Genomic DNA, 24,478 nt, shown 5'->3' on the forward strand with positions numbered 1-24,478 from the left:
TTGGTCTTATCTGACCGGCGTACATTCGTCCACATGTTTGCTGTGTCTCTAATGTGGCTTGTGGAAAAGACTTAACAGGATTTCTTATGGTTCTTTCAATAGCAGCTTTTCTCTTGCAGGATTTATGGAGTACATGGTTACTTGTTGTCCCGTGCACAGATTCTGTCCACCTCCGGAGTTACCATGGGACTCTTGGTTGCTGCTTTATCAAGAACATCACAGTGTCCTCAAGATTAATGTGACCTTTGACTTTGGTGATGATAGAGGAGCTTACTCAAATTTACGACTAAAGAGGATACTCATTTCAAAAGTTGTCTCTCTGCCACTGGAGACAACCTGTCCAAACATTCCTTTCTTCTACAAAATGACATTCCAGTGTCACTACACTGCAAACTTATCTACATTTTGAGGGACATGTTTATTTTCTCAGTTCACGATCCCAGTTTAAGAGTTTTAAAATGTAAAACCCTCTTCCCAAATAGGCTTCAGCAGACTAGTGTTATTTGGCGGGATATAGATTTTTTATAACAGTGTCATGGTGGTGTGTCAAACATGCTTAAGAGCAGGTAGTCCACTGCAATGGTTCCCCACCCAATTCTAGCCTGACAGTGCTGTCCACAGCTGCACAGGTCACATTAAGTGACATGGTACAAGTGAATTAATCTCTTTATTGTTCTTGTCTAGAGAGAGGAAAATGTAAAATATTCTAGAGTCTGAATGCCACACAAGTCATGTTCCTTAGATCAGTGGTTCTCAACTTGTATGGCTCCGGGACCCACCTTTTCCCCTTAATGACAAGCCGCGACCCAATTCAATCTGTCAAGGGGGGGGGGGGGTGCTAGCGGTGTCGCCGGGGCGGCTTCCGCGTTCGCTAGTGGTGTCGACGGGGGGAGGAGGGGGGGGGGGTCGCGACCCACCAGTTGAGAAACACTGCCTTAGATCACACATTTGACCAACATTATTTCTTATCATCTGGGCCCTTTCACCTCTTGGGCCTAACCGTTCAATTATGGATGGAAGTGTAATAAACAAACCAGAATATATGAACCAGACCTCTCTAGTCTAACTCTGACCATATCTGTCATTATTTATTGCTTAATAAACAACACATTTTCCCTCTTTCATGATATAAATATAACATGATGAACAAGATGAAAATCAACAATGGTTGTAAAATAACCCTAAAAATCACATGAAATAAACAGCATCAAATACACCTGTAATAACCTAGATCAGGGGTGTCAAACTCATTTTAGGTTCGGGCCAGATACTGCCCAGTTCGACCGAACGCGGGCCACCGACGACGGGGGGGCGAACTGTACGGCCGTACGCACTCACTCCGGTGGCGGACCGCACTGGACGTGTAGCCAGACACCTGCGGCGGAGTTCGACATATGTGACCTAGATAAATCTATGGTTTAAATACACGTATTCTGCCACATACTGTTGGAGATGCGAACACGTTCACACGTCTCATTGAAGCAACACAATCTGGGGACGATAAATATCAGAACCAAGAGCAGCGAGTCAACTACTGCTGCTAACACATCCCGTCGGACCCGGATTATTTATTTATATCCGTTAATGAACTTTTCTCCTCATGTTAACCTGGTAACTGCTGTCATTGCAGACAGTTGCGTGGATTTTACTGTGAAAATCTACGTACTTCCGGTTTAGCGGCTACGCTTCGTATATTCGTTTTATGGAAAAACACACAAAAGGGACAAACGGAGTGAAAAGTTGTCAGTTGGTCTCGTTTTTTGGTTCTAAACGAAGAACGAGAAAACGACTGCTCACTTCCGTTTTCTCGTTTTTGGTTCTAAACTAAAAACGCGAAAACGGCCGCCGACTTCCGTTTTACCGTTTTGGATTAGAAACGAAAAACGAGAAACGAGTGTTTTGGTTTTCTGGTTTTTACGGTAAAAGGGACGATCAAAAGGTACACGGACCCAATACAATGCAAGACAGATTTTAGGGTTCCACACGGGTGTAGCCACACGAGAGTCAGTCCAGATCCTGGGAGCCTGTGATCCAGTCCAGCACGTCCGCTACGCGCCCTAGAACGCAGTGCATTGTGGGACGTAGGTTAACACTGAAGTCAAGATGGCTGTGAACCTCAGGCAGAGCGAAGAGCCTGCAGTAGGAAGGCCGTAAATGAAGTTTTGAATAAAACACCCGCCGTTGCTGCCAGTTTAGACTTTTAAAGTAGTAATCAATCATTGGAGGACTGGATACAAGCACAGAGCGCATCAAAACACGAACAACAGAGGATAAAGTCTCGTATGAATTCCGAGGAGAAAGAGGACTGTGAGTGTGCTCCACCACAGGCCGAGACTAGCCCCGCAGGAGGATCTATTAGGTGGGGACATATGCAGGAAACAGTCGGGGCTGCCGGGGATGATAGCAGACACACTACTACTGTGCTGCTAGCTCTATGTATGCTATTATTGGTATAATGAGGAACGGTCTAGTCGGTATTGGTTTATTTAGGAGTAAAATTGTTTTTAGACGCGGCGGCTCAAAATATATGTTTGAAATAAGGCCAACTCGCTAGCTACCTTTAGCTACATTAACTTAGCTTGCTAAATCAGGATCTGTGTTTCTTCTTCACTCACTTGACTTCTCCAATGTAAAATTGAATTAGATTAAATCTGTAACGGCGCACGTGTATTAACTATGGCTACACGTTATGGCAGACTATCCACACACGATTCCAACGTGTTCGGCTAGCAAGTCCCTTTCGCATCGTTCCCGAGGTTACTTATGACTGAACGTGATTAAGTAACTGTTAACGTCAAATGACAATACGTTAAAACATGAACCATCGACAGCATCTCATATTAGCGTGACCTCTGCTGACTTTCTGATCGTTGTTGTCTGTTCGACTAGAGAATACGTGGATCCTGAAATAGAAAACCCAGAAGCAAGCCGAATGTAAGTTACAGCCATTCTATCCTATTAGTATGTATAGGCCACCAGTGTTTTTTTTCTCTTATGCTTCATTGACTGTAATTACCGTGTTACATGCTCACGGAGACCCATAGTGATATGGACTTTAAAACTTAAAAGGTGACACTAGCATTCTAAAATCAAGAAGTGCTCATATGTTCTTCAAAGTTGATCCTTGTTTAATGCTGATCAATAAAATCATTCCCAGAGCAAAATAAATGGTCTTCATTAGCCACCAAGACGATTGGTAGACGTGGTTGAACGCTCAACAATGTTAACAATGAACAATAATGCATCTACCAAGCACTTATGTTAATACATTCTTTGACAGTTGTATTCTTCTCCTGTGGGAGATTATGATTTTACTAGTTTCTTACTTAAATAATGTGTTCATGTTGCCTTTGTTGAAACACTTGCCTTTTATTTACGACCCAGCATTTCATTTTATTAAATAAAAACAAATGAAAGCCAAGTTTAATGGGGTGGAGATGTATTCATCAGTGAGCAGTATTTTTAGTGCAACACCAAGTTGTAGACCTAAAACTATCTTGTGTAATGAAAATTGAGGGTTAAGCTGTAAACATGGTAATCATTGTCTATGCCATTGGTCCAACAACAAAGCACTGCTTAAGATTCACGTCCTGCTACTAAATCTGTGGTTCTTCCCCCTGAACACAGGAAGCGAGCAGCTGCCAAACATCTAATAGAGCGGTACTACCACCAGTTAACCGAGGGCTGTGGGAATGAGTCCTGCTCTAACTCATGGTGTGCCTCGTCAGCTGGCTTCAACCGCATGGATAACAATGCAGCGGCCGTCAAAGCCCTGGAGCTCTACAAGCTCAACGCCAAGCTATGTGACCCCCACCCCTCAAAGAAAGTCACAGCCTCAGCCCACCAGGAGAGCAGCGCTCACAGCAACTCAGCCTGTAGCAACAGGAAGTTAAACCATAAAGATGTCCACTCTGTTCGAGACAATTTTAAAGGTAAGTAGACTCCACACTTTCACAAAGGAGGATGTGGTCTGTTGTCATCCAGTTTATAACGCAACCAGTTTTGCTATTCATTCTAACCATGTCATGTTTGCCCCTAAACCTAGATGTTAATTACCTGACAGAGGAGAAAGTGTACGAGATCTTGAACATCTGTGGAGAGAAGGAAGACTACTCCCCTCTGATCAGGGTATTAGGTCGGGTGTTCTCCAGTGCCGAGGGCCTGGTCCAGAGCTTCCGGAGGTCCAAACCTCACACTAAAGAGGAACTCAAGTCCCTCCAAGGCAAGGATGAGGACAAGGATGAGGATGAGAAGGAATCTGCCGCCTGTTCCGCTACAGCTATGGAGGAGGACTCCCCCGCCTCCTCTTCATCATCTAGGCTCGGAGAGGGCTCCTCAGGGGACAATGATGTCCAAAAGCTGGGCCCCGATGAGGTGTCCGTGGACATCGAAGCTGTGCGGCGGGTCTACGAGCGCCTACTTTCCAATGAGAAAATAGAAGCTGCCTTCCTGAATGCGCTTGTCTATCTCTCACCCAATGTAGAGTGCGATCTGACGTACCACAACGTGTATTCACGCGACCCAAACTACCTGAACCTGTTTGTTATAGTGATGGAAAACAGCAACCTCCACAGCCCAGAGTACCTGGAGATCGCCCTCCCACAGTTCTGCAAAGCCATGAGCAAACTCCCCCTGGCCGCTCTGGCCAAACTGGCGCGCTTGTGGTCACACTACAGCGCGGAGCAGATTCGGCGCATGGTGGAGACCTTTCAGCAGCTCATTACCTACAAGGTGATCAGTAACGAGTTCAACAGCCGCAACCTGGTCAATGATGACGACGCTGTGGTGGCAAGCACTAAGTGCTTGAAGATCGTCTACTATGCAAATGTGCTGGGCGGCGACCTCGACATGGAGCACAACGAGGATGAGGACGAGGAGCCCCTCCCGGAGTCTAGTGAACTCACCTTGCAGGAGCTGCTCGGGGAGGAACGGCGGAACAAGAAGGCCCCTAGGGTGGACCCGCTGGAGACGGAGTTGGGAATCCGCACCAACGATTGCAGGCGGCCGCTCATTGCCTTTGAGGAGTTTGTCAATGAACCTTTGAATGAGGTGCTGGAGATGGACAAGGACTACACCTTCTTTAAGGTTGAAACAGAAAACAAGTTCTCTTTTATGACCTGCCCCTTCATCCTCAATGCTGTAACCAAGAACCTGGGTCTGTACTATGACAACCGGATCCGAATGTACAGCGAGCGGCGTATTACTGTGCTCTACAGTCTGGTGCAGGGTCAGCAGCTTAATCCATACCTGAGGCTCAAAGTGAGGCGAGACCATATCATTGACGACGCTCTGGTCAGGGTATGTGTGGGTCACTTCTCTACATCCACTCATCGGATGCTGTTGGTGCACATTGCACTGATGTACTTCTCTTGTGTCTCTTCAGCTGGAGATGATCGCTATGGAGAATCCTGCAGACTTAAAAAAGCAGCTGTATGTTGAGTTTGAAGGAGAGCAAGGCGTTGATGAAGGAGGTGTTTCCAAGGAATTCTTCCAGCTAGTCGTGGAGGAGATCTTCAATCCGGATATTGGTAAGGCAGCACAATTCTCGATTCGCTATGTGACTAGATGTAACGGCCGCCTCCTGCTTCCGAACAAAGCATGCATGATGCTATATGGTAGTTAAGCTCTGTAGCGGTCCGGTTGCCAAGGTGACACTGCACTCGTAATTTCACCCCAAAATAGTAATAGTACATTTTAGTCATCCTTTTAAAAGCCGCCTTCCTGAATCCGCTTGTCTATTTTTGACATTTCAGTCATCATGTAAATGCTTGTTGTATGTTTACCTAACTTGCTATCCTAATGCCTTTCCTCTCTCTCATGAGCTAGATCTTTCAATGTAACCTGGAAATAGTTCCCTGGGGGGCCCCAAATTGCAAAGTTGTCCCCTGAAAACCAGAGACAATGCTGAGATAATCTCCGGACGGTTGCAAGAGTGCAACCACAGTGGTCCTAAAGTAAAGCGTGGCCGTAACTAGAGAGTATCTCACTGCAGTGTTCTCCCACCATTATATTGAGGGGGCTTCCGGATAGCAGCACGCACAGTGCCATTCGTTTTAGTATTCACGCATTACTGTCACATGACAAAGGGTTAAATGATGTTCAATTGATCCCAATAAAAAAACCACATCACTACGAATTATGAACACTTCATGCAGGTTTTACAAATTTTGAGCGTCCCTCACAGAGGATGTGATCCGTCAAAGCATTAAGCCTGTCTTTGTGTGCTCTTTGTCCTCTTGCAGGCATGTTCACATACGACGAGCGCACCAAGTTGTTCTGGTTCAACCCTTCATCGCTTGAAAATGAAGGCCAGTACACTCTGATCGGCATCGTTCTTGGTCTGGCAATCTACAATAACTGCATCCTGGACGTCCACTTTCCAATGGTGGTCTACAGGAAGCTGATGGGCAAGAAGGGAACTTTCAGAGACTTGGCTGATGCCAACCCGGTAATCTCATCAACACATTTCCAACACATCTCTTGTTTGAGGAGACTTATTTGACCCCTTGATGAGTTCAGCTAAATGGATTATGTGTTATGAAGGTTCTGTACCAGAGTCTGAAGGAACTGCTGGAGTACGAGGGCAGCGTGGAGGACGACATGATGATCACTTTCCAGATCTCTGAGACTGACCTGTTTGGGAATCCACTAATGCATGATTTAAGGGAAAATGGGGACAAGATTCCAGTCACAAACGAAAACAGAAAGGTGAGCCAAACCAGAATAAGAATCAGAAACATTTATTTGCCAAGTATATTGGGCAAAGAAATTGTTGTAGTGGGTGGTGCATACATGGCATTGAACAAAAGAGAACAATTTACAAGTACTAACAACTAACAACAGAATATAAAAGATTAAAAACAAATTTACTTTATTTATTTTAAAGTGTCCAATGGGTTTTAAATAGTCAGTGGGGGACCAGGGCTATAATATCAATGAGCCCGGCTGTCGACGGGGAGAAACGGTTTGTGTGGCGTGAGGTCCTAGTCCTGATACCTCCGGTACCTCAACCTCCTGTCAGATGGATGTAGTATTTTTTTTAATCTGTGGCTAAGAAGCACTCTCCAAACTTGTCATTGGTTTTTATTTGCTTTATTATTGTTTGGTCAATAGCAAAAAAGAAAACGGCCATCAGAATTTCAATCAGGTCCATGGTAAGGGGTGTATTTGTCAATTGGGCTCAGTTTGATTAGACTAGTCTTAAAGGAGGAACTCCAGCCTGGACTGATAATGCCCATAACCTGCCATTGATGTATTGCAAAATACACTACGCCCTCAAAGTGGGAAGTCTAGAAGTAGAGCGTACGTACCCATTCAAATAAGGTCAGAGATGCAGCATTTTTGTATGTTACCATGAGGACTTCTGTAGAAACTATTAAGACTTATGGGAAGTGGGCTACTCAGTAAAGTGAGGATTTTACAGTATGGACCAAACATCTGTGGAGATAGGAGGAAATTTGTCACATGCTACGACTTAATGCTATTCACACACAGACACAGAATAGGCTTGGTGGATAGGATCGGTCCTTTTGCCTGGTGACAGACAGCTTTGTCTGGCTCAGGTTATGTAAGCTGTGGGGCATTAAAGTTGGAAACTTTCCATGGAAATTAACAAGAATATACTAATATAATAAACTGAGCATTTTTTCACTTTGTCATACAACATATAGTTTTGTCATAAGCAGACATGCATGCAAACATTTCTAATACAAATTTTAAAAACTACATTTTTTACATAATTCATTTGAGTGTAGAACTTTATTCCTTCATTAAATTAAAAATAAAATTGTATTCCCTATGATCCCCCTCCCCCTCCCTGAAAAAAGACCACTTCTAAATGCAAAATTAAGCCTTCTCAAGCCACTGGTTTTAGTGTTTGCCCTATATTTGCCAGAGAATGTTTCCAACCAGCTGCATTCAGGGTTTAGTGGCTAGTTAGCTTTGCATAGTTTTTTTCTCAACGACATTTAAGTTCCCTGTGCATGCTTTTACAAAACACAACACAGTGTGTAAAGTTGTTATTCGTATAATTTTCATCCCCATAAAAGCTGCACTCTGTTCCTTTTTTAAAGGTTGGTAGAATTAACAAGCTCCCTAGCATTTTGTTCAATGATTACACCGTAGTTGTATTCTTTTGCCTGCTTGCGGGCTGCATATGCTCCTCAGTCACAGGGATTAGTTTTTCTTCCATTGTATCAAGGCAGTGATCATTATAGTTGTGGATGCATTAACTGGCAGAAATCCGCGACACTGTCTCCTCGGCTAACTGAAGCTGAGCTAAATAGGACAATGATTGAACATGAGGCAGCAACGTACCTGCTGGTGTTTTTCTGTGCAGGAGTTTGTGGCTCAGTATGCCGAGTACATGCTGAACAAGAGTGTGGAGAAGCAGTTCAAAGCTTTCAGAAGAGGCTTCCATATGGTCACCAACGAGTCTCCGCTCAAGTACCTGTTCAGACCAGAGGAGATTGAGCTGCTGATATGTGGCAGCAGGGTGAGCTTTATTACCACACATTTCAGTTGGGTCTTGGGGTTCAAACCTTCATTTCATCCACGTCTGGTCTTTGTCTCATGCTACAGAACCTGGACTTTCTAGCTCTTGAAGAGACGACAGAATATGACGGAGGTTACAACAGAGATTCTCGAATAATCAAGTAAGAAATGTTTTCTTGGTGCTACATATACAGTTAGAATGCCTACTCTGCTAATCGGAGATCAGGTTCCCTGCTTCGTGCTGAGGTGCTCAGGGTCGTAGTGTTTACAAGAAACCCTCTTCCTGTTTGGATCAGGGGAAGCCCTAACAAAGTTTTGATTCCATGTTCTCCTTTGTCTCTTTACATTCTGACACTTCTTTCTCTTTGTGTCATTCAGGGAGTTCTGGGAGACGGTGCACTCGTTTGGTGAGGAGCAGAAGCGCCTCTTCCTGCAGTTCACCACCGGCACTGACAGAGCACCTGTAGGGGGGCTGGGCAAGCTGAAGATGATCATCGCCAAGAACGGCCCTGACACCGACAGGTGGGTCGCCACTATCTGCCTGTTATGTACATTCACTGGGCAGACGAGGTATCTAAATCACTTCACTCACTTCAGTGAGGAAGTAACTGTGGTGGGCATCCAGCTGCAGCTAACATCTGTGCACCCCCAATTTTTTGAAGTCGCTGCAGTTAAATTTATTTTCTATAGGCCAAATTTTCCTCTTAGGGCTTTAGCGTCTGTCCAAGTGCAACATCCTCTGGAATCCTCACATCTGCACAGGAGAAACATCCCCTAAAACGAATAAAAAAAAAAATCAACAGGGAGAAGTATTTGATAGAAGTCATGTTTACAGAATGAACAACATACAAGATGTACAACACGTTCTATTCATATGATGCAAATATTTTGAGTAATAATGATTAAAAATGACTACTAATAATGGTAGTAGTGGGTTAAGTATACTTTTATAGCAATTATAGCAAAAGTAGTACTGGCGTCAGCAATAGTTCAAATTATTATAATTTTTTTTACAGAATCAACAGCGTAAAAGATACGGCACAATACGGTAAATTTATACGATTGAAATGATTCAATGACCACTGCAGCAACAACCACCGTCCACAGAAACCTGTGCGCCGGGAAAGCATAACTAATAGTGATGTGACTATAAATGATAATGCCAATAAGGACAGCAGCCATGGAAGTCAGGCAGAACCACAGCAGGAAAAAACACTGTCCAGATGTTAACACCTGTGAGGAGGAAGAGCACAGTTATGTGTTTTATCATAATGTGTTTATGATGACAATAAAACTAATGTAACTGATATTGATAGTAACAGCAGGGCTGAAGAGGGGGGTGGGACTACGGTCCAGATAGAACCACGGAGTAAGTAAGTGATTCCCTAGCTGATGCAAGTAAATATGTTAAAAGAGAAGGGGGCATTTAATTTCAGTGCTGACAGCAGAAGCCATTTAATCAAACCTGAGTAGTCTCCAGCAGCATCACAAACATGCATCATACAACACGTGTGCGCGTTTATCAACTAATTTATGGTTCTACATAGTCATTGGAACCACCGGGTCAAAATCTCGTGAATTTGGAGGAACTCCTGCGGGTTCACCAGAACGCCCTTGGATCAGACTCCAGCAGATCCGGCTTCGCCCCCAGAGGGAGAAGAGCTCATCCTCACGTCTCTGCTGATGTGTTCTTTTCTCAGTTTGGACAGATATTTGTCCTCCCATGTCTCCAATTGGTAGGTCTGATCAGCTGTGTGTTTTTTTCTCTTGGCAGGTTACCAACATCTCACACTTGCTTTAATGTGCTGCTGCTGCCTGAATACAACAATGTGGAGAAGTTGAGGGAGAGACTGCTGAAAGCCATCACCTATGCCAAAGGGTTTGGTATGCTCTGAGCTCCGGTTCAACGCGGACTTGTCCCCAGAACACCTGTCGGACCCTTTCTTTATCAGAGTAATGGTTCCAATAGAGCGCTCCAGTAGTCACACTGTGCTCGCATCATGCCACAACAGTCAGTGTAAGCACAGAGACACCCCCCCCCCCTACCCAAACACACACATCATGTCCAGTCTTTTCTATGAACAGATCATCGTCCATATTATTTATTTCACCCCTCAAATGGCTTCTCTTTCATGCCTGTCTGTTTTGACAGCGGGGAAAGGAGGGGTTAATATTAAACTATTCTCTAACCACTCCATACAAACCTCAAGTAGCCCTGAGCTCAGGCTCACATGCCATTCACAGAGGAAGTGTAGTTTTAGAGTAATCTTTCCTTTTTTTTAATATCTGTTCCCATCATTCCACTCACAGCCAGTGGCACCATCTTCAACTGAGGCATTCACTAACTTACTGTGATCTGGTCCAAAATGGCACATTCTCAAATAGCTGTTGTGTGTTTGGGCCTTTTTTCCTGAGGCTAGGGGGTCACCGCAGGTTAGAGTGAATCTTTTCAAAGCTGTTAAGTGCACTTAGACATTTTCAGAATGTTTTCTTTTTTGGCCACGGGCTGCCGTGATTTTTTTGAAGCATTTTATTTCCATGTCTTCCTATGTTGACGATTCAAAATAAAACTAGTATTTATATATCTGTGCGGTTGGCGCTACGACACCTTTGGGAGGATGTACACCTGTGGACCGATCACTGCTGATGTGCTCTAAGATAGGTCAAGCCCCAGATGTTGATGGTACCTGCTCGTCTGTAGTCATCTACATCCAGTATGTGTGTGTTCACAAGGCCTGATACTGCGGTGGGCCGAGTGATGATAGTAATCTAAGCACAATCCGAACAAAGCTCGGCTCCACATGACCTGTGTATTGATACTGCTGACGGTGATCATTAGGAGACGTACTGTGTAGACACATCACTGGGATCTATCCGAGCCAATTAGAATGGAAACGGGCCAGAGTCTGTACAAACTTCTTCCACTGTCCTTTTGACTGAAAGGGTCCACACAGACTGTCAGTGGAGAGCATCATCTGAATCATGTGACACACATCTTCAATCCTTTAAACCACTCATTTTGAAAGTGAGTCTTTTACATTACTCACATTGGTTTTTTAGAATATCTGTATCCATATGAGGATCACCCAGCAGGTTTTGATGGGCGGAGCCAAGAGTTGGGTTCTTTTAGTGCCGCTTCACCTAAACTTCACTACCAAACTATGGCAGTTTAACGTTGTCTGACGTTCATTGTGATTTATTAGAATGCTTCTAAATTGTTATACCGAGTGGAAGCCGGTGTGAGAAATACTTCCCAAAATCCTGAGGCATAGCAAGAATTAGAACATGTTGAGTACTGTGAGACGTGCACATACCCTATGACCCTTAGCTTTAGTTTAACTTCCAAATGAGTGGTTGACTCGAAGATGGACTTGAAGAAAAGGGTTTGTTAACCCTGCACGCTGCTGTGTGAACTCTTTCTTCTCCTTTTTAGGTTAATTAAATGGTGAAATCTCTCAGACCTTTCAGCCACATGTCATTGTCCCAATCAGTACATGAAACAGGCTCCTGAGTCATCACTATTTATGGATCTTCAATCAGAGGGAACCAAGGGGTCATACATTGGTAGAGGGTGACCCCCGTCTTCATCTTCTTCCTGCTGTCTAGAGCTACCCACAGCATCCACTGGGAAGAGGTCAAAGGTCATCGATTAGGCGTCAGAGGTCACCGTTTCTTGCCACAGTGTGTTACCATGAGGCCAAAGTTCTTAACTCCTCAGCTAGCTTTCCGATAGGCAAGAATCTCTAACATCTTTGGAGACTGGATTCCTGCTGCCCCACTAATGTGTCTGCAGGAGGTCTATGTATTCTGATGGTACCCACAGTGCAGTACACACTATCCCCGAGCCATTCTCTGTTCTGTTGCTCTTACTTCCTCATCGTCATAGTTTCAGACCTGGGTATGTGATGTAGGTGGCCCTTTGGGCTCTGCATGGACTGATGTGGAGTTACTGCAGTTTACTGTATGTTTTTGATTATCAAAAAAGTATCCATTCAGACAAAGGTTAAGGACGACTACTTATTAAGCCCAGGTCTACTCTCAGCTGTTTAACATTACTCTGTGTCTTCGTTTTGATGCTGCTCACGTGAACATGTGAAACGGCTTTACAGCCACGTGGAGCTAAAAGGTGAAAGGTCAACCTGACCCTGGAAAGGAGAGCAGTTTTCATCAACTGGTCCGACTGAGAAATTGCATTCAAAAAGATACAAACTGATGAAAGGCTGTAAGTATTCAGCGTTGTGAAAACATGCTAAATAAAGATGACAGCTTTTTTCCAACTGGTGTCTTCTTCCTCTCTTGATTTGATTCTACAAGTCCTGAATGTTCCCATGACAAGCTCTTTATTACATTACATGTCTTTTATACAAAGCGACAATAAGTGCATTTCAACCATAAGGATAGTCTTTATTATTGATCCCAGCCTGTGTAGCTTAGCACAGAATGGCTCCTACCCTAAGTGTACTTCAGGAACAAGAAACATACTTATCCCACTAAGCTCCCCCAGTTCACTTGTTAGTGGCTGTAACATGGCTGAGTGTAGAGCTCTCCTTTTAGGCTGTACTATGTGAGTCTGTAGGCTTTATCCTTTGAACCACTTTATTCTGGTTGTGACAAGTAATGTGTGAGACTAGATAAAAGTCATCAGGATTTATTTTCATAACCATACACCGTAGTGCAAAAGGAAATGGGACAGAAGACATTGAACAAAGCACAGTAGGTGGACCCTTGTTTCCTTCAGACCCCGAGGAATATATGGTTAGAACGAAGGATGTATACTGAGAGGTAGTCAGGGGTCCTTGAACTAAGGACATGGAAAATTAGAGAAAAGATCAAGTTGTCTTGTCCCTGGGAAATTATTTCAACATTCACCTATTCTCCCTTAGTGGGAAATTGTGCATCAGGGAAAAATAGCCCAAACACCAAGGCATCTAATAGTACTTTTTATTATTTTTACTTTTGAAGCTCTGTTTCTGCAGCCGCTGATCTACAGACTTCTGCACAGGGGAAATGTATTATACTGTATGTATACAGTATATTCATGTGTGATGTGTTAGATCGACACTGAAAACCAGAGTGGGAACTCTGGTAGTCCAGACAAATAGTCAAAAATGGTCCCACTTAGTTAATAATCCCACAATGTTATCTCTATGGAATGCCGTTTTATTCACAATTAAATAAATGAATAAATACATGAAATATACATTTGAAATACATCGTGAAATAAATAAATGAGGCAATAAACACAAATATTAAATAATTTTAATTATTTCATAAGTCCATATTTATTTCAAGAGACTTTTATTTCATAAGTCCACTTTTATTTATTTCAAGAGACTTATTTCATAATGCCACTTTTATTTCACATTCTAATATGCAAATCGGGGGCGTGGCCATCTCACATTCAGAACAGACATCAGAGCCGTGTGCAAAAAAAGGTTCCATGATCTCTCTTACCTGCCATTACTCAATACAAACTTTTTTGGGTTCAATATACAATGAAATCTTTCGGTTGCATTAGAATTTATTACAATTACAATAACTTTGGTCCTTATATCAAATAAAGTACAAGATCTGAGAACACATGTTGAAATGACAGACAGGTCTGAGAGAATCAGGCCAGGTGTAAATATATATATATACAGTATATTTATATTCTATTGTGGTATCAGACAGTTTGTGGATATTCAATACAGAATTCAACTGATAGTTCTTAAGTATAGAGTTACTCAGCTGTCTGAATATCTGTGTTTATGAGAAAGGAAAACTTTACATTTGCTCATAATATTCTGTACAGGAACCAGCCACCGTCCAGATGCTGCTTACATGTCATCGGTGTGAGCAAAGAGTCCCAGAGTAGACCGACGTCATGTGGGAGGCCTCTACTCATGATCTACTCTGAGGGTTCTGACCTGGTTAGACATATTACTTAGCCGTTGTTTAAGTTTACGCTGAGAAGATTCATACTGGGCTGACATTTTTCTAAATTTAGCTGTCATGATCTCCACACTGGCTTCCACACGGTTGACTTTGTCCTCCAAGTCTTTGGCATCAGTAGCAGCGACCAGTGACTCATCTATGAGATTATCCTTCATCAGAATGGCTTTTCCCTTCTCCTCCAGCAAGTTCTTAGCATCCGGGTACTCAATGAGCGCCTCCATCAGGTCGTCTTTGGAGAGGGCAAACAGATCTGAGTAGCCCACACTCCGGATGTTGGCTGTTCTTCGGTTTCCGGCTTTGCTGCCCTTGATACCCAGGATGCTGATTTCTCCAAAGTATGCCCCATCACTTAGGACCACAAACTGGGTAACGCCATCATCTGCTACTACAGCCAGCTTTCCTCCTTTGATGATGTACATTTCCCTGCCAATGTCCCCCTTCTTACAGATGTAGTCACCAGGACTAAAAACTTGAGGCTGAAGTTTGAGGACCAGCTCAACAAGCAAACCTGCCTCACAGTCTTGAAAGATGCGCACTTTTCTCAGTGTCTCCAGATGTACGTTGATGGCTATCTCAGCCTTGAGCTTGTCTGGCAGGTTCTTCAGTACCAGCTTCTCATCACACGTTTTCTCCTCTGTCCACAAGTAGTCAAACCACTTCACCACTCGCATTTCCAGATCTTTTGTGACCTTTCGGAATTGCATGTATTGCTTTATAGAGTCAATCTTGGCCTGGAACTCCACTCGTGCTGCACTCATGTTTGAAATCATGGCACCAACGTTGCCTACAATCGTGGCAAAGATCAGAACCCCAGTGAGGAAGTCGGCCACCACAAAAAAGTATTCAATGTCTCGGACTGGGGGCGGCGTTTCCCCGATAGTGGTCAGGGTTAGAGTGGACCAGTAGAAGCAGTAGATGTACTGCCTTAGCAGGCGATTGAACTCAGGGTTCTTTCCGTCTGGATACACCCATGTATCAGTGCCGAAGCCGAGGACCTTAGAGATGGCAAAATAGAGGCAACCGTTCCAGTGGATGATGATGATGATGTAAAGCACAAGATTAGCTATTCGGAAGATGTTGGGGAAATTTGTTCGAGTTTCTGTCCGGTCAAAGAACTCAAAAAGTCGGGCTAGCCTAAAGAGACGGTTGAACCTCCACTCTGGGTTGTTGATGCCAATTTTTAGGAATATGAGATCTGTGGGAATCACTGATATCATGTCTAGTTTGAACTGCCGGGTCTTCATGTACTTTTCTTTTAAGATCTTTGCATCCTTTACAAGAAGACCTTGTTCCAGAAAACCTGTTGACACATCAGCAACATTATTAGCATCATCATAGTTTTATGTTCTTGCATTCATCAGAGGACCGTCACTGACCTGTCCTGGCTCTCACAAAGGTGTCAATACAGTAGAGGACATCTGAGCTGTAGTCAAAAACCATCAACATCGTTACATTTCCTGACTGCAGTTCATTAAAACAAGACCTGCAGGGAAACACAGCCATGAGTGAGATCTGAGAAACAACAGTCACATGGAGAGGAACAACACAAGACCATGAAGTCAGACCTGGCCACCAGGAAAATCAGGTTGTAGAACACTGGAATGGATATGGTGCACAGCCAGTAGTAGTAGGTGTCTGTGGCAGGGTCCATGATCCACACTTCCTTTCTGAATGAGGAAAGGTTTCAGTTAAGAAACACAGGTACTGAGGCTGAGCTGTCACATATTGGTGTCATTATTCAAGAGGTTTAACCCTACTGATACTGGCACCTACTGTCTACTCAAGTGTAGAGAAGATGAACTGCAGGTTTACAAGAGATCTTTCCATGGATACTTACACAGATTTCAATCTTAATCTCAACCATATTCACACAAATAATGTTGACTGTCGATATGTGTGTTTTACTTCAGCTTTTTGCCACTGCTTGTCAAAATAACTCGAACTGAAAAGTTTTGAAATAGAATAACAATATCGTTATGTATGTGTTACTCACGGTTCTTCTTTTTTAGCATCCTTCTTGTCATCCTTTTTATCGTCTTTCTTCTCGTCTTTTTTACTGTAAATGTCCACCAACAGAGGCAGGTGACACAAGTGATATGTGGATTCTAGTACATTCAATAGTTTGCGCGAGCCTGAAGGGGGTGCTGCTGTCTTTTGCCGGTGGTGGAACAAGAAGCAGTCCCAGTTGTGGGAGGTGTGTGATCAGCATGATGTGTGAGGGATGATACAGTTTGATAGAAGCTTGGTCCAGAACTTGGATCAATCAGGGCATATACAACTCACTATTCTGGACATGCTATGTTTTTCCTTATATATAAACAATAGAGGGACAGTGAGAATATTTGATCAACCAGTGTCATAGAAATGTAATACATGTACTCAAGCAATGCACCTTTTCTGATACCAGTAGTTAAATCTCCTGGTATCTCTCCGTGTTGGACCGTAGGGGAGTCAATGGAAACCTATTTCTTTATGTAAATGTGTAAATCACCTGGAGTGGACTCTCTTACCCATCGTTATTGTTGCAGTTGTTCATGTTCTGAGCAGCAAGGGCCCCTTCACCACGACTGAAAGACAATCAGATAATTTCATGTATTTGAGACAGAGGAATGACGAGACCCAAGAGAAGTGTTTCTCCTCTTTTAGAGTCTCCCATGTCCCTCTCTTGGCTCCCACTAAAGGACTGCTGGGGTCCCTCTACTGAGACTTTTGTTCCTTCTATATTTCCTTTCCTAGTGCTTAGTTCAAGTACTGTAGCTGATGTTTGCTGGAAGAGCAATACAGAACATGGATGACGTGAAACAGGCAGTTGTTGATTAAGATGCTCCTTCCTTTCATCTTCTTCTCGTCTTCGTCTTCTTCTTCTGTGGTTTCGGTTTTAACATGACGTTGGACAGAGGAGTCTCCTATATCAACCAGTGTTAATGTAGAGTAGGTTTGTACCCAAGGGAAACATGTCATCTTGTGTTTTAGATCCAGCCAACTGTTGTTCAGCTAGAGCTGCATCGCCATGGTGACCACAGAACAGGCTGTGTGTGACACCTTGTTGTGTTCAGTATCTGGACCTAACAATGGAACACAAAGGCTCACCTGCTCCTCATGCTGCCCTCTGTCCGTCGACTACTCAGGCTGGCCTCTACAGGACCAACACTGCTCTTCCCAAAGGGCATCGTGTGGGACGGCCTTTGAAAACAGATCAACATCAATCAAAGGAAAACAGGCTGGGGAAATATAGTACAGTATAGCATAGTAACATGTGTACATAACTAGTTGAATACAGGGGTATTTCAGTTGGTAAACCAAATCATCATCTGGTGGACACCCCATGTTAGGTACAGCGGTCAGTAGTAGACTCTACTAAAGATGTCTGATCCTATCTGTCCATCGTGCCTCATGCAGGTCCCGATGTTAAACAGCAGACTCCAGCAGAGTCATTTGAATGCCCTTTGGAGGCACAAATGTTTGGATTAATATATTCAAAAAGAACTAATGATGATTATGTAGCCGTACAAGCCTCACTTGTGTCAACATCTGACGAGGACTGCTCAAAGATACGTTCCATCAAGCTCTTCGATAAATGTCCCTTGGCTTCATGTATACCAACAGAGTCACAAAAAGAAAGTTTAATCTAAACAGTGTTTATGAGGTGAAATGGAGAACCAGGGCCAGCACATGATTATAGACGGGGTTGGACTAAAGCGTGCTGAGAAATGTACCGTCATCAAGCATCTAGCAAAAGACTTTCCAGCAGCTTTTTGTTGAGTGTTGGTCATGAGGCACCAGAACAAGTCTGCTAATCTTACTGCTACTCACTTTCCATATTTCATAAAACAATGAGTGAAGATTGTCATGAATCAACTGAATAATTAACTTCTTGAAAAGGAAAATTATTTTTCTTAGAATATGAAGAGTCAACATTTACTGATAATAACCACACACTATATCTTTTCAATATACTTCTGAGTATCAGTCAATACTCTTCTCAAAGATGCATTTTTAAAGCATCGATACATCGATATGATTTTCGATATGATTTCCGATTCTAGAAGGTTGAAACATATTGACTTTGAAATAAATACATAATTGTGTGTGCAGAATGGTTTTCATTGTGATGAGAGTTTGACTTTAGAAATTCATATCAGTTAAATTAAGACAATAATTGTAGTTGCATTTGAAGATTGTTCCTGCATTGACCAACTTATGAAAACTACAGTTGATATCCTTTATCATGCAATAAAAAATAACTTTTATTTATTGATAACAATAACAAATAACCAATTTGAGTTATAGGATAAAAAAACAACAAGAGGTAGAGCTGGGTAAAGAATAAAGATGAATGGAAAGTCACAGAAATAAGTCTGAAAATATTTACAACTGTGTTGTCGAAGTGAAATTTAAGTTGTATAAGAATAAGCTGACTTCCATTATGGCATCAACAATTTAAATTTTAGAAGACAGTCAAAAAAAATCACAATAATAACAATAAAATGTTATTATCTACTCCACATTCCTTTCAGTAATGAATTACATTTCTATAATTATTCTATAGGAGAAATCTAAAAATAAAAGATCATGTGCTATGAATTCATATAATATGGTAAGCATTAAAGAAGTCAGTGTTTCAATTGTTGAACATCTGACCTATAAATGTAATCAATAAAGAAAAACTGTTGACGTGATAATGAAGATGATAATGAGGATGTTGAGACAGACCTTGATTGAACTGACAGGTGGATCCCTCCCAACAACCACCAGAACAGAATATAAGGGCCTCCAACATGTGTAAATGGAGACTGATAGTCATATTTTACATGCTTAGGCTGTTTACACGGAGAAATGCTTCAGTGGTTCCATTCCCCGAACCAGACTTTTCATTCACTCAGACACTTTTTATTTTATCGTCATGTCTTTAACAAACATGATACGGCTAGGTTCCCATTGGTAAAAGTATAAATGAAGAGATATTTAATTCCATGAGCTCAGCGGATTACTTACCACCTTTAACTTTAAATCCTCCTGCCCTAGATTACCTCGGCAAAAAAATAGGTTTTCAACCCAGTGTGACTGGTTAAACTGAGGACTTCACAGGCGTTCTCTTTTCTAATCACATCGTAGGGTTAAAAACAATCACCTTCTACTGCGTAAGCGTAGTTTACCTGAATGTGAGTGATGATGATGAGCAGTTCAGAAGTCAGCTCGGAATGTATCCCATATGGTTCCTTGTTGGTTGTTCCTTCTTCACATGATTCTCACAGGTTCAGATACTCAAACATGCTGTCACAGAGTATGTGACACACGTACCAGGAGGTGATATGTTCTTCCACTCTGCACAACCTCGGAGGATGAAGGGAGGAGGTAGAGAAGAGGAGGAGGAGACAATGCTTTTCTATGGCTGTAAACTGAGAATAAGTTGACACTGAGTTTAGTGAAACAGTCTATGACACTAAACAAGATGTTGGAAATGACATAATCATACTCTAATAACTGTAGGTTAGAATGTGAATGTTGATGTATGTTCTAAATAGATAAACGAGCCACCTCTTTATTTATATCCCTTCCAGTAAGAGTAAATCCTCTTAGTGTGTGCACAGCTAAAGGGAGGCATCAGACTCCAGCAGCCTCAGCTAATCTCAATCCCCTGAGCTCAGTGTGGGACAGCTGGTAAAGTGAGAGCTGCTGATCAGGGAAACATCAGTCAGTCAATTGGTCCTTCTTTTCATCTTCTCTCAGTATGTGTTTACATGGGTCAATCTGCGCTTGTGTTTTGTTTTCCCAATTCAATTTGATTCAATTTATTTCATTTTGTATAGCTCAAAATAAAAATGTTCACAGAATAAACAATGTAAAATATGTACAATACGCTCAATGCATATGACAAAAATTATTCAAATAGAGTAATGAAACAGGTGTAAGACAGGACCACTGCAGGAACAACCACCTACAGATATAACCACCATCAGATTCGCGCCTAGCAGGTCTCCGTGGATCGTAGTTTTATGCGGACCCTGGTTCTGACTCAGCAGGGCTATGGCAGGAGGCAGGACCAGTGACCAGATATAACCATTGATTCATGGAAACATGAGAGGCAAAACTCTGAAGAAGAAGCTGAATTAGTGATGTGCATTAATAAGGTGAATTTGTGTAGAAGGAGAGAAACCATCCAAATATTTTTCAGGGCCTTCAGCTGCTTCCAAGGTTCTTACAGCCGAGGACGGGTGGGTACTGTTTGAAGGCAGGAGACCATCAATTTTCTCTAATATTCTATTATTATCATTAAATAAGTTCATAAAGTCATTACTACTGAGGTCCAAAGGAATACACTGCTCAATAGAGCTGTGGCATGTTAATCTCACAGCCATCTCATGTCCGTCTCATGTCTGTCTCATGCGTATCCAACGACTACCTCATGTCATATTTGTCTCCTGTCCATCTAAGTTGTTATACAGTTGTTGTAGCATGAGTGTAACATAAAGAAAGGCTTTCTGTTGGTCCAACGAATAAATTAAGCATTTGTTGTGTCCTCACTCTATCAAGCTCGGTGGGTGCAGCATGGAAGCTGTCTCTTTGTGCTGGTGGACTGCAACTGCTGTAAATCGGATTACAGTTAATCTGCTGATGCTTCTTGGTGAGCAGGGGAGAAGTGATGGATCAAAATTCACACATATAACCACATGGTGGGCTGTCGGGGGGGGGCTGTAGTTTTAATGAAAACTACAGCGTACATCGAGAACTCTGTCTGGATTTAAGATTGTCGCCAAACAATAACTAAATATATAAATACAAATCAGAATTATTTTTTTTATGTAAGCATAATGTATAAGATGTATCTGAAAATTGTACATTTTGATTCATTGTGTTTTCACTTGTTCTTAGAGCAGCTCAGATCCCTGTTTTAATTTCACAAATTAAAATATGAATGGAACCCTGACACACAGCTATACTCTGGTTACTGCATTACTGTAATATCTTGAGGTGTGAATATAAGAGGTGTAATTTGGGGTATTTTACATTGTATGTCAAATATACGTAACAAAGAACACTGAAATAACTTGGAGACCGCATCACAGACTGATTGAATATATTATGTTTGAAACCAAAAAGTGATGTCGTTAGCCTTTGATTTACAAATTAATGCACAGATGAAAATGAGGCATTTGGTCTGTGATCAGTGCTGTACACTGATCCATCTGGAGCCTTATCTAGTACCTCCTTCGGGGATCAGATCTTGTCAAGTTGGTCTCCAAGCTGCAACGCTTGTTTAATGACACTGAAGGACATCATGATATAATCCCTGGCCCCGTGTGTATTGATAATTGCTAAGCAGTGTGGATGCAGCTTGTTAGCTCCAGTGTCTCCCAGGATGCACTTCTCACTAAATCTCCTCCTGTCTTACCAGTGGGTGTTTTAAAATGATGATTTACTAGTTTCATCTATGATATCCAAAGCCTATGATTGTTCTTATAGAATGTGTGTATGTGTATAACTGTACCAAGTAGTATCTTTAGCTTTTCAGTAGATAAAATAAATAATTTCCCTCTGGTGTGGTTTCCAACAGATAAAGGGTCCTCTGTTGTGATCTTCGAGTAGACATGAGAATGGTGGTGACTGCATTCTTTGAATATGAAAAATTATACTCAAGTGCTTCAAAAACTAAGGTAGGACGAGACCTGGGGGAGAATAGACTGTTCCCTCTCAGGGAACTCAAGCTGCGTAAAAACACTGTGGGAACGCCTCTGCGTGACCGCGTCATGAAGCACGTGTGAAATCTAACCAATGGCGAGCTGGTACGTCATAGGCGGGCGACGCCAGGACGAGGACGCTATAAAGGGACCCGAAAGGCAGGACCATTCATCTCTGTGCCTTCATCTAGTGCGTGTGAAGTTTTACTAGTAGTAATGGCTGAGCGGTATGTACAGTACGCCCCCCCTTGCACCCGTTTTATTACGGGCAGGGACTCACACGCCCTATGCGTCGTCTGCTTGGGCGTGGAGCACGCTCGGCTAGCCCTCGAGGCTGTCGTGGCGCTCCTGTCTCTTTCGCCGAGCCCTCTTCACCGAATGGCTTCCTTCACCCCGGACGAGACGCCGCTCTCACAATCCTCGTGGTGAACGTGGAGGCAGCGGAGGCTGACGTTGAGGCGCTGCGGAGCGGCACCTGTGGCTGAGTCACTCTAGCCTCAAGGAGAAGAACAAATCCCTCCTACTTGACGCACCTCTTTCCCCGGCAACCCTCTTCGGAGGCGCCATTGGGGCCATCGCGGACAAGCTCCACACGGAGAGGCGGGAGGCGGAGGCACTCGACCCCTTCCTTCCCCGACGACGCCACGTCTGCGGGGCTGCTCGAGGGCAGCCCCGGCCGTCGACAAGCCTGCACCACCTGGCACAGCAGGAGCAGAGATGCTCACGAGTCCCAAAGCTCGAGTCCGAGTCGAGTCTGAAGTCACGCGTGTGTGCGACTCGAGTCGCACTCGAGTCCGAGTCTCAAACTCGAGTCCCCATCTCTTATCAACGTCCCTTTTACCGTAAAAAAAAACATACCAACAACGTTTTACTCCTCCTTTACTCTTTACTTAATGTTTTTTTGTGGTTTTTCCCATAAAATGAAAATACGAAGCGTAGCCGCTAAACCGGAAGTACATAGATTTTCACAGTAAGAATCGACGCAACCTTCTAATGACAGCGGTTACCAGGGTAACAAGAGGAGAAAAGTTCATGAACGGATATAAATAAATAAGCCTGGTCTGACAGGATGTGTTAGCAGCAGTAGGTGACAACACTCGCTGCTCTTGTCCACGTATTGTTTTGCTTCAGTGAGCAGAGCAGAGACAGTTTAAGGAGATCGCAGAGTAAACGCATACGTCCCGACGTCAGCGAACCGTCGGTCGGACCCTCAGCCCCAGCCCCAGCCCCCCCCCCCCGTCAGCGCCACCCAGCAGCGGCTGCTGTCTTTCTCGTGTGTGGCCGCGCGCGCGCAGCCAGCAATAGATGTCGATGTACGTGTTACGTAGGCAGGTAACGGAGGGAGCGGTATAGCGAGCTCATCAGATTTTTCCTAAAATGAAACATTGTTCACGAGTCCCAAAGCTCGAGTCCGAGTCGAGTCGGAAGTCACGCGTGTGTGCGACTCGAGTCGCACTCGAGTCCGAGTCTCAAACTCGAGTCCCCATCTCTGAGCAGGAGAGCCTCGTGCTGCGTGCACCCCCTCGTTGAGGCTGGGCCGTAGCGCGGCACGCTCAGGCGGGGCCCTCTCGCGGCCGGTCAAGCGCCGTCTGATCGAGGTCACTCGGCGTTGCCTGCGGGCTCTGGCCCAGGGGGCAGACACCCTGTCGAGACAGACCTTTGGACTTTTTTACCTCCAGAGAGATTTCTCTTTGTCCTCTGTGGTTCTCCCTGGTTGCTCTGCTCCCAGGGGTTCTTGAGAGGGTCCGTCAGGACGATGGCCTACTGCTAGTAGCCCCGCTCTGGCCGGCCCTAGTATGGTTCGCGGACCTTTTGTTGAGCCCCATCAGGGTGGACCTGCTGTCTCAGGCGTCGGGGTCCATCATTCACCCTCTCCTCGAGCTATGGAAACCATGGGCGTGGCCCTCGAGGGGACCCGCCTCTTAGGATCCGGTCTCTCGACCGAGGTCGTGGAGACCATCCTCCACTCCAGAACCCCCGCTACGAGGAAGGCGTATGCTGGTAGATGGAGGCTTTTTGCCACTTGGTGTGGGGAATGACAGCTGGACCCAGTTAACTGCCCAATCGGTTCAGTCCTGGAGTTCCTGCAGGAACATTTTGCCACAGGTTTATCCCCGTCGACTATCAAGGTATATGTGGTGGCCCTGTCGGCAACCCATGCCTCACTAGATGGGCGTTCTCTGGGGAGACACCCACTGGTATCCCGCTTCCTTCGTGGCACCCTGAGGCTAAGGCCAGCAGCCAGCACTTTTCCGTCCATTCCGTCCTGGGACTTGGCCATCGTACTAGAGGGTCTCTCCGGTGCTCCCTTCGAGCCCATGGCAGAGGTCGCAGTGAAGTATGTGGCTCTTAAGACCCTCTTCCTGCTT

At 43.9% G+C, this 24,478-nt stretch overlaps 2 protein-coding genes across 3 annotated transcripts; one reads left to right on the plus strand and one right to left on the minus strand.

The window, feature by feature from the left end:
* Window positions 1–2,035: 2,035 nt before the first annotated feature.
* LOC119211187 (ubiquitin-protein ligase E3A) lies at window positions 2,036–12,770 on the plus strand. Of its 2 annotated transcripts, none has more exons than XM_037461902.2 (11): window positions 2,036–2,359; window positions 2,890–2,934; window positions 3,628–3,932; window positions 4,046–5,298; window positions 5,384–5,528; window positions 6,243–6,448; window positions 6,544–6,708; window positions 8,339–8,494; window positions 8,581–8,654; window positions 8,872–9,015; window positions 10,268–12,770. In XM_037461902.2, the coding sequence occupies exons 1-11, from the start codon at window positions 2,283–2,285 to the stop codon at window positions 10,386–10,388; spliced, it is 2,691 nt and encodes an 896-aa protein (XP_037317799.2). In that variant the 5' UTR covers window positions 2,036–2,282; the 3' UTR covers window positions 10,389–12,770. The 2 variants fall into 2 exon arrangements, with proteins under 2 accessions (XP_037317799.2, XP_037317807.2); XM_037461910.2 differs by having other exon boundaries at window positions 2,036–2,307.
* Window positions 12,771–13,846: 1,076 nt separating this feature from the next.
* On the minus strand, window positions 13,847–19,901 carry LOC119196492 (cyclic nucleotide-gated channel cone photoreceptor subunit alpha-like). Its single transcript, XM_037452661.2, has 7 exons — window positions 19,587–19,901; window positions 17,521–17,613; window positions 16,941–16,997; window positions 16,424–16,486; window positions 15,996–16,097; window positions 15,807–15,913; window positions 13,847–15,730 (listed from the first exon to the last, which is right to left on the minus strand). The coding sequence occupies exons 2-7, from the start codon at window positions 17,598–17,600 to the stop codon at window positions 14,373–14,375; spliced, it is 1,767 nt and encodes a 588-aa protein (XP_037308558.1). The 5' UTR covers window positions 17,601–17,613; window positions 19,587–19,901; the 3' UTR covers window positions 13,847–14,372.
* Between the last annotated feature and the right edge of the window lie 4,577 nt (window positions 19,902–24,478).

The sequence above is a fragment of the Pungitius pungitius genome, chromosome 3 (assembly GCF_949316345.1).
Source record: "Pungitius pungitius chromosome 3, fPunPun2.1, whole genome shotgun sequence".
NCBI classification, from domain to species: domain Eukaryota; kingdom Metazoa; phylum Chordata; class Actinopteri; order Perciformes; family Gasterosteidae; genus Pungitius; species Pungitius pungitius.